This window comes from Erpetoichthys calabaricus, chromosome 3 (assembly GCF_900747795.2).
Source record: "Erpetoichthys calabaricus chromosome 3, fErpCal1.3, whole genome shotgun sequence".
Taxonomy (NCBI): domain Eukaryota; kingdom Metazoa; phylum Chordata; class Cladistia; order Polypteriformes; family Polypteridae; genus Erpetoichthys; species Erpetoichthys calabaricus.
The window spans coordinates 117,574,631-117,591,115 of record NC_041396.2 but is presented as its reverse complement, the minus strand read 5'-3'; the positions used below and the strand labels follow the sequence as shown (position 1 = coordinate 117,591,115).

Below are 16,485 nucleotides of genomic sequence, written 5' to 3'. Positions count from 1 at the left end.
ATAGAGCCTTGTGGAACACCATATAGAATATCATGTGTCTTTGAGTTATAATTACCACAACTAACAAAGAATTTTTCTCCCTGCCAGGTAGGATTCAAACCAGGTTAGAGATAGGTCTATAATTTTCAAGAGCAGAGGGGTCGAGATTATTTTTCTTAAGTAGGGGTTTAATTACCGCAGGTAATACAGGTGCCCGTAATAGAGGTTCTGATTTTAACTCGTGGTCTAATTGTGCTATTTATCCTTTGGTTATCATGTGATTTAGATTCTGTTTCAATACTTGTACTAAATTTATAAGATGCTCCACAGCAGGGGGTGTGGATAATGGCTACAAGGAAGTAACAGGTGGGATGAACAACATCCTTCAATTATGATCACAACACTGCAGCCTAGGTTATGCTCTGATCAGTCAGCCAGGCAGTTTTGCTGCCATGCTTTGGGATAAAACAAAAGATTCCTTCCAGTTAGGATGAAGACCTTCTCTCTTGAAAAATCTAGGCTATTCCCAGAAATCATCCCAAGGCTATTCTTTTACTTACTCTTCAGGTTTTCTAACCAGCAGTGAAATTAATGCAATCTGCTATAAAGTATATATCCTCTATATAATCTTGGTAAGGGGCCAGAGACAATTAAATTCTGACATTTTCCTTAGATTTAGTGCATACAGACATGAAGTCCCTCTTTAATACCTCAGATTGTTGCAGATATATATTGTTAGTGCTGATGTGCAAAAATATTTATTGTTGAATAGAAATTCCAAATTTAACATCTATCTGCGATATATTTGCCCTTGGTAGGCATTTAGCTGTAACTGCTGGATTAACATAGGGCAGAATATTAGAATTCCTCACTATGGAATCGCCAGTTATGAGCACTTTGTTATTCTCAGCCTCAACACACATTCTTAGAATCTGTTTTCTGTTCCTGTTAGCTCCTAGGTGCCAAGGAACTAAAGTTTGACTACTTAGTCCACTGTCTCACGGTTACCCAATTACACTGTGGCTGAATTGGTGCTGCTGATTTTGGCAGAGCACTGACTACAATGGGGCCTTGAAGACTTGAGACTGAAGCCATATTATAAATGTTAGCTTGGCTTGTTCTTTTACAGTAGCACATTAGTGAGGCTGGTTACTTAAGGATATTAAGCTAAAACTTAAACATACCACAAAAATAAAAGTCAACCAGTTTCACTTGGTTACTATCACTTATGACTTCACTCGATAGACAAGGATTTCTAGCTAAAAACAAACAAATGTCTTATTTCATGTTTACATTAATACAGCACTTAGTTGTTTATGGCAATTGCCAAAAAGTCTTCAAAATCTAGATTTGTATTTAAATTTTGATATGCCTATAAATTACTGCATAGTATATGGGAGGTTCTTATAACCCCGACAAGTTGAATTGAAATGGAATATTCTATTTCTTGTCCCACTGATTGCAGTTTAGTCAGTCTTAGTGACCTGCCTTAACGTGTTTAAGGCATGGAGGTCGCACGGTTTCTAGCCGTGCCTTAACGTGCTCAGTGGTATGTGCAGAGCTGTATGTTTAGAATGTACTGAATGTGAAGTAAATTACAGAGAAATAACTGAACCTTAATTGTAGAAACACTTGAAGTTTAACAAAAAGAAATGTTTTTTTTTTTTGCCTTTTATTCTACGTGTAGGGCGGCACGGTAGCGCTGCTGCCTTGCAGTTAGGAGACCTGGGTTCGCTTCCCGGGTCCTCCCTGCGTGGAGTTTGCATGTTCTCCCCATGTCTGCGTGGGTTTCCTCCGGATGCTCCGGTTTCCTCCCACAGTCCAAAGACATGCCGGTTAGGGGGATTGGTGATTCTAAATTGGCCCTAGTGTGTGCTTGGTGTGTGGGTGTGTTTGTGTGTGTCCTGCGGTGGGTTGGCACCCTGCCCAGGATTGGTTCCCTGCCTTGTGCCCTGTGTTGGCTGGGATTGGCTCCAGCAGACCCCCGTGACCCTGTGTGCGGATTCAGCGGGTTGGAAAATGGATGGATTCTACGTGTATAACAACCTTTCTCTGTTCTTGTGTGGACTGTTTGCTTTGAAATTTCACAACCTTTTTAAAAAATTTTTTTTTGGACCGAGAGATTTCTTTTGGTATGCGATTGGCTCATCTTGATCTTGCCTTACTCACCTGTAGCTACAGTGAGGGTCCAAAATTTTATTGTATAGTTCAAAAACAAAAATTGACGTTAATTAAACAGGTATTAATTAATGAGTTTTAAAATGTTAAAAGTTTTCTCATGCATTTCCTTGCGGCTGTACAGTAACTTTAAAAATACTCATCCACCTCAAGAAATTTGTCCAGATTTTGTTGAAGGACTGCCATATTATTAATTCTTGACTCATGATTTTTTTTTTATGTCTTATACTTCACATTACCAGTATACCTTTAAATTCTAAACTTGTAACATTTCAAATAGCATGGCTTAGTGTGATTCCAGTAGTGTGGTTCCACTTTATTGTTTACTGTTCTATGTTAGAGTGATTAGAATTTCAGTTTCTTCAGGTATAAATTCTTGTTATATGTTAATAATATACGAAAGATGTGACTAGTGTTTACCTGCTTTTTCTTTAATAAGAAATAAGAAACGTACAGTAGATATGCCTTTGGTATCTTCCTGTCACTTTTGTTAGAGTAAAAGAGTAAAATGTTTTAAAAGTTTGTCTCAATGCTAAAGAGGCAAAGTTTACAAAACACAATAATTTAGTAAAAATTGTAAATGTAGTTAAATTTAGAGGATTCTGTCAAATATACAGAGAAAAAGCATGCAAATAAAAATCTGTCCATATGTATGTTGTATATAAGGGTAAGATATAATTAAAAAAAAAAAAAAAGTATCATAAAATATGTAAAAAGTTCAAAATAAGTTTCATGTATGCTTTTGCTTTTATAACGAGAGATGGCACCCTTTTGACGTCACTCCTTAACTAGGATAAATCAAAAGACTACATATCTAAGAAATCTGTGTGTTTTATTATACAGTGATCCCTCGCTATATCGCGTTTCGCCTTTCGCGGCTTCACTCCATCGCGGATTTTATATGTAAGCATATTTAAATATATATCGCGGATTTTTCGCTGCGGGTCCTCCCTGCGTGGAGTTTGCATGTTCTCCCCGTGTCTGCGTGGGTTTCCTCCGGGCACTCTGGTTTCCTCCCACAGTCCAAAGACATGCATGTTAGGTGGATTGGCGATTCTAAGTTGTCCCTAGTGTGTGCTTGGTGTGTGGGTGTGTTTGTGTGTGTCCTGCGGTGGGTTGGCACCCTGCCCAGGATTGGTTCCCGCCTTGTGCCCTGTGTTGGCTGGGATTGGCTCCAGTAGACCCCCGTGACCCTGTGTTCGGATTTAGCGGGTTGGAATATGGGTGGATGGATGGATGGATTTTTCGCTGCTTCGCGGGTTTCTGCGGACAATGGGTCTTTTAATTTCTGGTACATGCTTCCTCAGTTGGTTTGCCCAGTTGATTTCATACAAGGGACGCTATTGGCAGATGGCTGAGAAGCTACCCAACTTACTTTCTTCTCTCTCTCTCTCTTGCGCTGACGTAGGGGGGTGTGAGCAGGGGGGCTGTTCGCACACCTAGACGATAGGGACGTTGCTACCTTCTGTGTGCAGCTGCTTCCTGAAGGACATGCTGCACGGTGCTTCGCATACTTAAAAGCTCAAAGGGCACGTATTGATTTTTGACTTTGTTTTTCTCTGTCTCTCTCTCTCTGCTCCTGACAGAGGGGGTGTGAGCTGCCGCCTTCAACAGCTTTGTACCGGCGGTGCTTCGCATACTTAAAAGCCAAACATCCCTATTGATTTGTTTGTTTTTCTCTCTCTGACGCGCACTCCGTTGAAGAGGAAGATATGTTTGCATTCTTTTAATTGTGAGACAGAACTGTCATCTCTGTCTTGTCATGGAGCACAGTTTAAACTTTTGAAAAAGAGACAAATGTTTGTTTGCAGTGTTTGAATAACGTTCCTGTCTCTCTACAACCTCCTGTGTTTCTGCGCAAATCTGTGACCCAAGCATGACAATATAAAAATAACCATATAAACATATGGTTTCTACTTCGCGGATTTTCTTATTTCGCGGGTGGCTCTGGAACGCAACCCCCGCAATGGAGGAGGGATTACTGTAGTCCAAAACACATAACTTAGGAATAGGTTGAACAAACAAAATGTGCAAAAATATTGACTAAACATATGAACCTATCGCTGTAATATGCCCTCCTTTAAAGGCTTGAAAGCTAGCACACATCTCTAGTACTGAGCACTACCTTCTTATCTCCTGCCTCCATTATCAGCTTGGCCTTTTACTTCTGCTTGCGAGTCATTTCCAAATTCTATGCTGATGGCTGACTCAAAGTCTTTTAACAGCTGTGTGTCAAATCCTGGAATTCCTTCTTCAGCCAGGAGTGGCCCTTTGGAGAGGTGCTGGTTTTCCTACACTTTTGACTCAAAACTATCTCTTTAAGGTCAAGGTCCCTCAAACAGTTTTGAGGCTGCTTTAAAGGGAACCTTCACTAGTGCTATCAGGCTGTAGTGTTATGGCTTACTTGCTGCCAGTTCCTCTAGATCTCACCCTTTAAAGAAGCCACATGGTCCCAACTTGGAACCATGCATTGCTTGACCATGTTTGAGTATCTTTTCCATTCCACATAGCCTCACTCAGCAACTACTGCACTTGCAGTGCTCACTGCCATCTGGTGATACCCTTTGTCCTGCAGTGGCATGTGAACATTAACCCCCCCATTTCAGTGTGCGTTTCTTCTCTTTCATATATACTTAGTGTAGACCATGGAAACAATTCACACATTTGTAGCCCAAAAGAAGCAGACTAATGTTCAACCAAAGTATAGCATCTCATTTACAACCAATAAACAATGGTGTTTTGGTTGTTTTTAAAAAATATATATTGCCTTTGCACTACTTTTGATTGAATTTTACAGTTATAAAATGTGAAAGAATAATGGTGCTTGACATGACATTATAACAACATCTGGGTGTTTTTTTAAGGTTGCTCTTCTTGACTTTGGAGCTACAAGAGGATTTGATTTGACCTTTACAGATACCTATATAGAGGTGAGCCACATTTTGAATTTGCAATTAAGAAATTTTTGTATGTTCCTATTAATATGAAAGATAATAACATAACTGTTGACAACTTGAAGGATGGGGAAATTTGACAATACTTTGCTTCACAGTGCTTAGGATTTGAATGAATGAGCATCACTATGTACTCAAAAGCACAATGTGGCATCCATTATTTTCCAACATATTAAATCAGTGCAGTACAATATCAACATGTATTTCATACAAACAATGTAGATCAAAGTGCTTTACAAGATGACAAAAAGAAAATTTGTATGAAACGAAAAACAAATAAGATTAGGAAATAATATTAAAAAGTAAGTAACCATGAAAAAGATAAGGTCAGATGGCCGGGAGGACAGGAAAAAAAAAACTCCAGTTAGGCTGGAGAAAAAAAAAAACAAACAAAATCTGCAGGGGTTCCAAGGGTAAAAATACCATCCAGCCCCCACTCGGCCACCTAACATAAATTTTATTAAATCAGTCCTCTTGGTATTCGGGTTTCACATGATGGTATTTGATGATACTGGTTTTGTGGACAGCTGGGACCACCCGCCTTCAATCCATCAACACAGGGGGCTGCATGGTTCCATGATCAAGTGGTGGTGGTACAGATCGCCACCACAGAAGAACCGGGAAAGACAGCAGAGAATAGTACAGCTTAGGACGAATTGCGGATCCCTGAAGAGTATGATAATTTTATGCTCACATAGTCTATCAGGATTACAATTAAAATGTAGGTGCAATAAAGCCATATGAAAATAACGGGTTTTAACACTAGAATTACCAGAGCCTACGAAAAAACTCGTATATCCGGCCCACCTTAAATCGCTTCTTAAAACCTTTCTCACCTCTCCGCCAGCGTCTTTCGTCATCTAAATGTACTGATAAAGACAAGCTGCCAGCAGCCGGCTATTCCATCCCCCCAACGACTTAGAACGTAAACAGGCTTTTCCCAGCTCTTGCCTTGATTGATTACCTGGGAGTGAAGTGGAGTTTTAGAGTAGAAATAATAAGATCGTTATTTGAAACACACGCATTTCATATGTGTTGCATTTCTACAGTAATCTGTGTAAACACATTGTTAAAACAGAAACGTGTTATATATTCTAGTAGCAATTGACAAAATGTAGGCATAAACTATATAATGTATGAAGCCTGAAGTCCAAATATCAAAGAAACACTTTCACAAAAGGTACAAAAAAAAGCCACCGCCAAAAAAACCCGCCTTAGTGTGAGACATTGACATGACTTAACTATCACTGCTTCCGTGGCGCAACAGTATCAGTCCCTGACTGGGAATCAGAAGGTCATGAGTTCGATCCTGCACAACTCCCATTTGAGAAGTGTTCTTATTTTCACTATTTTAGAATAAAAAGATACATTTGATTTCAGTCTGTAACAGCTGGTGTAATTTATGATATTTGTAAAGGTTAGCTTTATTTTTTTAAAATTCACTTTTCATTGTCTCAGTCGCGTTCAGGATCCATCCCTACCGCCCCCCACCTGACACTGCTATTTTTACATAAAGACGCGCTATAGTTCTGCAGTGTATCACGATACATATGACCGCGTGTTTTTTTCCCCCAGTATTGCCAGTCCCCACGTGTTGCCGTATGCTGTTTCTTTTGTACTCCAGGACATGCAGAGGAAAGCATAGTAAAGAGCAGTAACTTCAGCGCTATATGCAATCATCAGACACTCCCCATCTGATACTACTGTTTTCACATAAAGACGCGCTAAAGCCCTGCAGTGTACTTGTGACTGCATTGTCGTACCAATGCTTGCGAACTGAAGTGTCTGCATGCACTTTTCGTGGCATTATACGTGTATTTTTTGAGCATGCCCATGTAGCTCAAACATAGGAACATTTGTTGATGTAAAAGTATAACAAAACAAGTGCACTTTTATTCAAGACTATAACCGAAGAAAAAAGAAAGCAAGTTACAGCAGGCGGTTGATATGACAGCTTGCATGGTGGAATGCTAAGAACTGCTGATTTCCATTCTGTGCTATATAACTTAACATTTGAATCTGATGATTGCATATAGCGCTGTCTTGTTTAGTGTGCGCAAGAACATGCAGGTGGCCAGTTGCTGAGTGCTACAACGCACATTTTAGAAAAAGAAAGAGACAAATATATGTGACGTTTTGAAGAAATCATTTTATGACGCGAATAGTACCAATCAGAAAACATCGTCGAAGTAATGCAATATTATTTGAAAACGAACAGCGTCAGGTTGGGTGTGAAGTTATACTGGCGCTGTTTGAGTCAGATCAGAAGCTGAATAAGCTGAACAAGCTCATGTTCTGACTCTAAGTAAAAAAGCATGAATTAATCAACAGAAATAACCGCGATCGATATCACCAAGTGTGATCAAGAGTACTGGTTCGATCCCCACTCACTCCTATATTTGCCGTTTTCAGTAGTAAGCTGCTCTTTTGTTAATATTATACAGTACACACATGCACTTGATTTGTGTCTGTACTTGCGCTGTTACTTAGAGAGTCAGATCGGGGGGAGGGGTGATGTTAGAGCGGGTGAGCTTATTCAGTGCTTTTTCTTTCAGTACATGTGCCTTCCCTGTTTGTTTGTATATCTCTGCCTGTCTGTCTCTGTATTACGCAGTGCTCTGTCTGTCTGTGTGTTATGGATCTTGAAAAAAAATAAGTTATAAGGACGGTTTGCTGACTTGGAGCACCACTGCCTTACTGTGCCACAGAGACGCGAGTTCGATTCCCAGCTTTGAAGAAAGTGTTTTTTTTTTCCTCAAACGGACATTGAATTTATAAATTGGTATGCACTGTAAATCGTTAACTTTAAAATGTCAATCGCGGTTATTTCTGTTGATTAATTCATCCTTTTTTACTTAAGAGTCAGAACATGAGCTTGTTCAGCTTATTCAGCTTCTGATCTGACTCAAACAGCGCCAGTATAACTTCACACCCAACCTGACGCTGTTCGTTTTCAAATAATATTGCATTACTTCGACGATGTTTTCTGATTGGTACTATTCGCGTCATAAAATGATTTCTTCAAAACGTCACATATATTTGTCTCTTTCTTTTTTTAAAATGTGCATTGTAGCACTCAGCAACTGGCCACCTGCATGTTCTTGCGCACACTAAACAAGACAGCGCTATATGCAATCATCAGATTCAAATGTTAAGTTATATAGCACAGAATGGAAATCAGCAGTTCTTAGCATTCCACCACGCAAGCTGTCATATCAACCTCCTACTGTAACTTGCTTTCTTTTTTCTTCGGTTATAGTCTTGAATAAAAGTGCACTTGTTTTGTTATACTTTTACATCAACATATGTTCCTGTGTTTGAGCTACATGGGCATGCTCAAAAAATACACGTATAATGCCACGAAAAGTGCATGCAGACACTTCAGTTCGCAAGCATTGGTACGACAATGCAGTCACAAGTACACTGCAGGGCTTTAGCGCGTCTTTATGTGAAAACAGTAGTATCAGATGGGGAGTGTCTGATGATTGCATATAGCGCTGAAGTTACTGCTCTTTACTATGCTTTCCTCTGCATGTCCTGGAGTACAAAAGAAACAGCATACGGCAACACGTGGGGACTGGCAATACTGGGGGAAAAAAACACGCGGTCATATGTATCGTGATACACTGCAGAACTATAGCGCGTCTTTATGTAAAAATAGCAGTGTCAGGTGGGGGGCGGTAGGGATGGATCCTGAACGCGACTGAGACAATGAAAAGTGAATTTTAAAAAAATAAAGCTAACCTTTACAAATATCATAAATTACACCAGCTGTTACAGACTGAAATCAAATGTATCTTTTTATTCTAAAATAGTGAAAATAAGAACACTTCTCAAATGGGAGTTGTGCAGGATCGAACTCATGACCTTCTGATTCCCAGTCAGGGACTGATACTGTTGCGCCACGGAAGCAGTGATAGTTAAGTCATGTCAATGTCTCACACTAAGGCGGGTTTTTTTGGCGGTGGCTTTTTTTTGTACCTTTTGTGAAAGTGTTTCTTTGATATTTGGACTTCAGGCTTCATACATTATATAGTTTATGCCTACATTTTGTCAATTGCTACTAGAATATATAACACGTTTCTGTTTTAACAATGTGTTAACACAGATTACTGTAGAAATGCAACACATATGAAATGCGTGTGTTTCAAATAACGATCTTATTATTTCTACTCTAAAACTCCACTTCACTCCCAGGTAATCAATCAAGGCAAGAGCTGGGAAAAGCCTGTTTACGTTCTAAGTCGTTGGGGGGATGGAATAGCCGGCTGCTGGCAGCTTGTCTTTATCAGTACATTTAGATGACAAAAGACGCTGGCGGAGAGGTGAGAAAGGTTTTAAGAAGCGATTTAACTCTTTTAGGGCTAATTTTTTTTTTGTTTCTTTTCTCCCAGGGCTGAATATTTTTCCAAAAACTAACATTTTTTTAAAAAAGAACACAAAGCAATTGTTTAACATATCAAATCAACAAAAAATATTTACTTTTGACAAATGTTACTGTCTTGCATGTTGTATGAGCCTGAATTCTCTATGTGTTGTTTTGATGCCTATTTTTCAATTGTCTGTTGCTGCATTTTCTAACATATATTGTTAGTGTGTACTGTAGAGAGACAAGTCACCCATTTGCCATCGTGCCATGCCACTGCCACCAAGTTTTCTGCCTGCATGAAAACCGTATTGTCACCTCTTTTCATCTTCTGAAACTTTATGAACTTTATGTATGGCATTATAGCCTGGCTCACCCCATGGGATTTGCTTCTGTTTATTACAGAAGTGAATAAAACTTTGCAGCAGCATGTACCTAAGCCACCAGGGGACAAAACACGTTTGGACCAATGCTCCCTGAAGTTATATCACCAGTTCTGTCCCATCTCTATTTGTAATGCCACAGCACGCTTCATCTCGTCTTTCGTTGTGGGTTTCCACTTTGAATAACAAGAATGCAATGCAAACGCAGCCCGCGATTCAAAAAAAATCTCTGCCTACCTGTTTGTCTCGTCTGACAGTAGCTGAAAAGCAGCATCAGGAGAGAGCAGCCTGAAGTACAGCAGCTGGTGATCTGTCGTGTCCAAAAGCAAGCCATGCCGTCTTGTAAACTCCGGTAGCCATATCGGCTCTCAACGGATCAATGTATGTGTATTTATCCCATGCGAACCTTGCCGTAGATGCATCGGCTGTGCGAAGGCACTCAACTGGCAGCAGATCCGCTCGCGCGGCATCGGCTGGTGTCTGATCAGCTGATGCCTGCTTCTAACTCTCTTGCTCGATCTCCTGATCACTGCCAATAAAGTCCGATTCTGAAAAATCAAGAGTCCGACTCCACGGTAATGCGCAAAACAACGTCTGCCAAGTGTTTTCTTTTCTGCACTTGCTTCGCTGCCTTTTCACATGTCGGTGCCATCTTGCCTTTGTTTACATTTCGCAACTCACGCACACGCAATGTTTATTTGCCGAGTCAACGAGTCTAGCATTCCTCCAAGCACAGAGGGAATGCCTGTGACGTGACAGTGAGATTTGTCGCCATTAACAGCTGATTGTCGCCCTTTATCCCTGGATGTCGACTTTTGTCGACATTCGCCTTCAACCCCTCCTGTCGACAAAAGTCGACATCCGCCCTAAAAGAGTTAAGGTGGGCCGGATATACGAGTTTTTTCGTAGGCTCTGGTAATTCTAGTGTTAATCAGTTTTTTAAAAATGCTCTAAAGCAGGGGTAGGCAATGTCGGTCCTGGAGTGCCACAGTATGTGCAGGTTTTTGTTCCAACCCAGTTCCTTAACGAGAACTCAATTATTGCTGATGAAGCACATATTGCTTAAGTGACATTTTAATGCTTCATTTTAGTGGTCTCGCTTGTTAAGGTTCTCCAACCTTAATTGCTTATTTCAATCTTAAACTGCTGCATTCAGTGTTTTAATTGCTCCTTATTAGCAATAAGATGTAAAAGACAAAGCAGCCAGCAGTTCTCCAGCTAGCTTTTTTCCAATTACATCTGTGTGTGTTCATCATGCACGGTTTGATTTAATAAAACACTTAATAGAAAAATGTGACAGACTGAAAATGAAGTGTTTTAGGCTTCAAATCATTTGGATGATATCCTTGGAAAGGAAAAAAATCTACGATATAAAAGCCTTACATTGCACAGACTAACAAGCCATAAAATTAAATAAGGTCTGAGATTGGCAATGATTGGTTTCTAATTAAGCAATTGGGTTGGAATGAAAACCTGTAGCCACTGCGGCTCACCAGGACCGACATTGCCTACCCCTGTTTTACATCTTATTGCTAATAAGGAGCAATTAAAACACTGAATGCAGCAGTTTAAGATTGAAATAAGCAATTAAGGTTGGAGAACCTTAACAAGTTAGACCACTAAAATGAAGCATTAAAATGTCACTTAAGCAATATGTGCTTCATCAGCAATAATTGAGTTCTCGTTAAGGAACTGGGTTGGAACAAAAACCTGCACATACTGTGGCATTCCAGGACCGACATTGCCTACCCCTGCTCTAAAGTATTAGCCTGGCAAATTTCTGCTGGTAACGTATTCTAGATTATAGGTACATAACCGCAAAAGGTCACATTACCACTTTTTTTAACCATGGCTCTTGGAATTATAAGCAGACCTCCATTTGAAAATCTAAGGTTACAACCTGGAGTGTAGGGGGACATGCATTCCAAAATACAGGATGGAGCAAGATTATTTAAGGCTTTGTAAACCGTAATATTTTAAAGTCAATTCTAAATGACACAGGTAACCAATGTAACAATCGTAAAACTGGTGAGATGTGCTCAAATTTTCTTGTCCTAGCTAAGATTCTGGATGCAGCGTTCTGCACCAGTTGCAACTGATTGATGTCTTTCTTAGGTAGTCCTGTTATGAGTGCATTGCAGTAATCTAGTCAGCTGAAAACAAAAGTGTGAACTAATTTTTCTGCATTTTGTAAAGTTATAAGAGGTCTAACTTTTGCTATGCAGTGGAACCTTGGGTCACGACCGTAATTCGTTCCAAAACTCTGGTTGTAACCCAATTTGATCGTGACCCGAAGTAATTTCCCCCATAGGATTGTATGTAAATACAATTAATCCATTCCAGACCGTACAAACTGTATGTAAATATACTTTTTAAAAGATTTTTAAGCACAAAAATAGTTAATGATACCATAGAATGCACAGCGTAATAGTAAACTAAATGTAAAAACATTGAATAACACTAAGAAAACCTTGAACAGAGAAAAGTAACATTGTAAGAATTGACGCTATAGCCTTATGAACCGCTCGCTGTAAACACTTTTTTTTTTTTAACAAACAACATGCTATGTAAACTAACTTCTGTCGGTCTGTGGAAAAATATTTAAGGTATAACATATAATTCATCTCCCATTGTACATATGATATTTATTTTCCTTTCAACCGTATTACAAAAAAATCTATTTTTATTTACATTACATATCTTTTGCTACACTATGGCCCTAATTTGAATTGCATTCTAGAACTTCAGTTTACTTTAATAACTAAATTATTGAATTCTTAAATAAAAATATAATTTTTTACTAGTGAAACATTATTACATACTGTTTACAGTATCAGTTCAGCTACTTCTAAAACAAGCATTTCAAGACCGTTTTTGCTTTTCTCTTGTATATACTTATACATATATAGTACAGTGGAACCTCAGTTAACGACCATAATTTGTTCCAAAACTCTGGTCGTAAACCGATTTGGTCGTGAACCGAAGCAATTTCCCCCATAGGATTGTATGTAAATACAATTAATCTGTTCCAGACCATACGAACTGTATGTAAATATATATATATATATATATATATTTTTTAAGTTTTTAAGCACAAATATAGTTAAGTAAACCATAGAATGCACAGCGTAATAGTAAACTAAATGTAAAAACATTGAATAACACTGAGAAAACCTTGAACAACAGAGAAAACTAACACTGCAATAGTTTGCGCTACCAACCGCTGGCTAAAAACACTTTTTTTAATGAGTTTTAAGCACAGGATAAAACATGAACATTTGAAAAATCCGCAATTTAATAAACAACCAAGAAAAGTAACATTGCAACAATGCATGCTACAAACCGATCGCTGTAAACAGAAGTGAAATGGAGGTTAAAATCCAATTAAAAAAAAGTCTTCATTAAATACAACGAAGTTAAAACAATGCTCAAATCAGTCTCTTTAAAAACAAGCCCGATGCATTCTTTAACTGCCTTCTCGGCCATATGCGGCCAGCTCTCACTCTCGCGCTCGCTCACTCGGTCGCTCTCTCTCGCGCTCGCTCACTCGGTCGCTCTCTCTCGCGCTCGCTCACTCGGTCGCTCTCTCTCGCGCTCGCTCACTCGGTCGCTCTCTCACGCTCGCTCACTCGGTCGCTCTCTCTCTCAGTCCGCTGCACAGGGAGAGACTGAACACGTGCGGAAATCATTGGCGCATACAAACCAGAAAGGAAACTGGCTTGTTCGTCACCCGAGTGTGTGGTCATGAACAGATGCAAAAGTTTGGCGAAATTTTTGGTCGTAACCCGATTTGTACGTGGTCCGAGACGTTCGTGACCCGAGGTTCCACTGTATTCCTTAAGTGAAAAAAAGCAAACCTAGTAATCTGGTTAATATGTGATTTAAAGTTTAGATCAGAATTAATAAATACCCTTAAATTCTTTAGCTTCACCTTAATTTTTAAGCCTAAGGGATCAAATTTATTTCTGATACCCTCACTATATTCATGTTTGACAATCATTAAGATTTCTGTTTTCTCCTTATTTAATTTGAGAAAGTTACTACTTGTCCATTCAGAAATATACAGCCAAGACATTGGATCAGAGAGCCAAGAGCATCAGGGTCATCAGACGCTATCGATAAATGCAGCAATTTGTCATCTGCATAGCTGTGGTAACCCACCTTGTGTTTTGAGATAACCTGACCTAATGAAAGCATGTAGATTGAAAAAAGAAGCAGACGCAGAAGAGATACTTGTGGTACACTATGTATAGTACAATATCATGGGTCTACAACATACAGTCATCACAACTCACAAAAGAATTTTCTACCTGTTAAGTAAGACTGAGACCAATTTGAGGTGCTGCCAGAGAGGCCCACCCATTGTCTAAAGCAAATTATAACAAAACTGTAGTCTGTAGTGTTACAGTAAATGCTGTGCTCATATCTAAGAAAACAAGAACAGATACACACCCTCTGTCCACATTAACCCGAAAATCATTTCCTGCTTTAACCAGTGCAATTTCTGTAATGTGATTTGTTCTAAAACCTGACTAAAATTTATCAAGATTGAATGTTTTTTATCAAGTAATCACTTAGGTGATTTCTGCCTTTTCTAAAACTTTACTTAAGAAAGGCAGGTTAGAAATAGATCTAAAATTTTCAAAACACAGGATTCAAGATTATTTTTCTTGAGTAGGAGTTAACAACTGAAGTCTTAAGACAGTCGGGGAAGACCTCTGTATCTAATGATGAGTTTAACATGTCAAGTACAGTATCAATAAGCACATCAGAGACCTCTTTGAAAAAGCTTGTTGTCATTGGGTAAATGGCACAGGTGGAGGATTTAAGAAATTATTCAGTGTAGTTCTGGTATATCTATTACAGTGAAAGAGTTTAACTCACTTAAAATGGAATGCTGGGATTCAATCAGATTAACTTTGGGGGCATGTACTATATTGTTTCTAATATCATTTATTGTGTGTTTAAAAACATATCAAAAGCATAACAAGTTTCTCTAGTAGTTTTTAGGAGGCATTCTATTGAGTGAGCTGCGTATAGAAGTTGATCAATAGTTGAGAATAAAACTCTTGGACTACCAGCATTATCATTTATAATTTTAGAGAAATAGGAGTGCCTCTCAAGGTGGACTTATGTTGTTATATTCAGTTATTTTTGCCTTCAATATTTCATATTGGATTATCAGTTTAGTTTTTCTCCATTAACACTATGCTCTCTGGCATGTTCTCTTTAAATCAGACTCTTAGTGTCTTCCAAGGTAGGGGAAAGATAGTGGAAGATCCTGCTACACTCATGGCAATATGCACCCTAGCCATTAATAAAGGTAGAAGTAGTGATACACAGGTGACAACTTGTAGGCAGAAAGTCTTTGCAACACACAGTCTTCATAGAATCAAATAATGGATCAAGATGAGCAGCTATCATAAAACTCCCGAGAACTATAATTTAAAAAGAAAACAAGAAAAATGTTTTAGCAATTGCTGCAGATTCAGATTTTCAGTTCCATATTTTAAAATGTGTCATTTATTGCAAACATTTTTTTATACCATAAACAAGTCATGTGCTTGTAACAGCTGTAAGAATAAGTTGAATTTGATGGGGTTATTGACAGGTTTTTCCATGAGCTTGACATTGCACAGATCTCTTTAGTATTAAACGTTCAGTTGCTTGTGTTGTAGGGTCTGTTAATAGACATAACAGAAATTTAAAAAAAGTGAAATTTATATTTAAAGTTTATCTTGTCCTTTTTTTATTAGTCTTTTTCAATCATCTAGACGGCTTCAGAAAAAACAATTAAATTGGCCCAACAGATGTAACACTTTTCCAAGAACATGTGATCGATACATTCAGTAATCTCAACTAAATATGGCAAATGGTAGTTTAAAAAATAATACAAATGTCATTAATTTGTGAATTTCCCATTGGGATTAATAAAGTATCTATCTATCTATCTATCTATCTATCTATCTATCTATCTATCTATCTATCTATCTAATTTCATTTTTCTTATAGATTTATTATGTTTAATTTTGTAATTAAAAATATCAGAAGGGATGATAGATACAGTAACAATAGAAATGAAGTAGCAAAAAAACAACCTGCTATTTTGCCATGGAAATAGTGCACACAGTATTTAAATAGAATTTTTAAATTAAGTTTTTATTCCGACTATGATTTTAGGACCAAAATCCAACTTGTGCAAGTAACTGAATTAAATCCAAAAAGCCTTTTAAGTAGTTAAATATTTCTTGTATAGCAAAGGTCAAACTGATACTGGATTGCACGCTGTATCTTGTAACAATTTAAGAAGATGATTGTGTTTGTTCTCATCTTATCACGTTTGTATGAGGGGCTTCCATTTCTAACATTCAACCAGGGCTGTGGAGTCGGTAGATAAATTCTTCAACTCCGACTCCTTAGTTTCTGGTACTTCTGACTCCGACTCCTCTGCATTTAATATACTAATGTATTTTCCATGTTGATTTAAGGAAGGCAACATACACGTCATTTAACCACAGAACTACTGGCTAGGAAGCTGACTCTCTACCGTATTGGCCAGTTAAACAAAAGACAAAAAAATGAAAACAATGAGATTTTATTTATTGTTTTTATCAAGTGGCTATAA

The 16,485-nt window shown here is 38.4% G+C and overlaps 1 protein-coding gene across 1 annotated transcript in view; it reads left to right on the top strand.

The window, feature by feature from the left end:
* The window catches only part of LOC114644763 (atypical kinase COQ8A, mitochondrial-like), a 257,203-nt gene that overhangs the window by 223,500 nt on the left and 17,218 nt on the right, over positions 1 to 16,485 (top strand). The window contains exon 13 of the mRNA XM_051924269.1: positions 5,022 to 5,087. Within this exon, the coding sequence (XP_051780229.1) occupies positions 5,022 to 5,087 (66 nt within the window). The remainder of the gene's footprint in view (positions 1 to 5,021; positions 5,088 to 16,485) is intronic.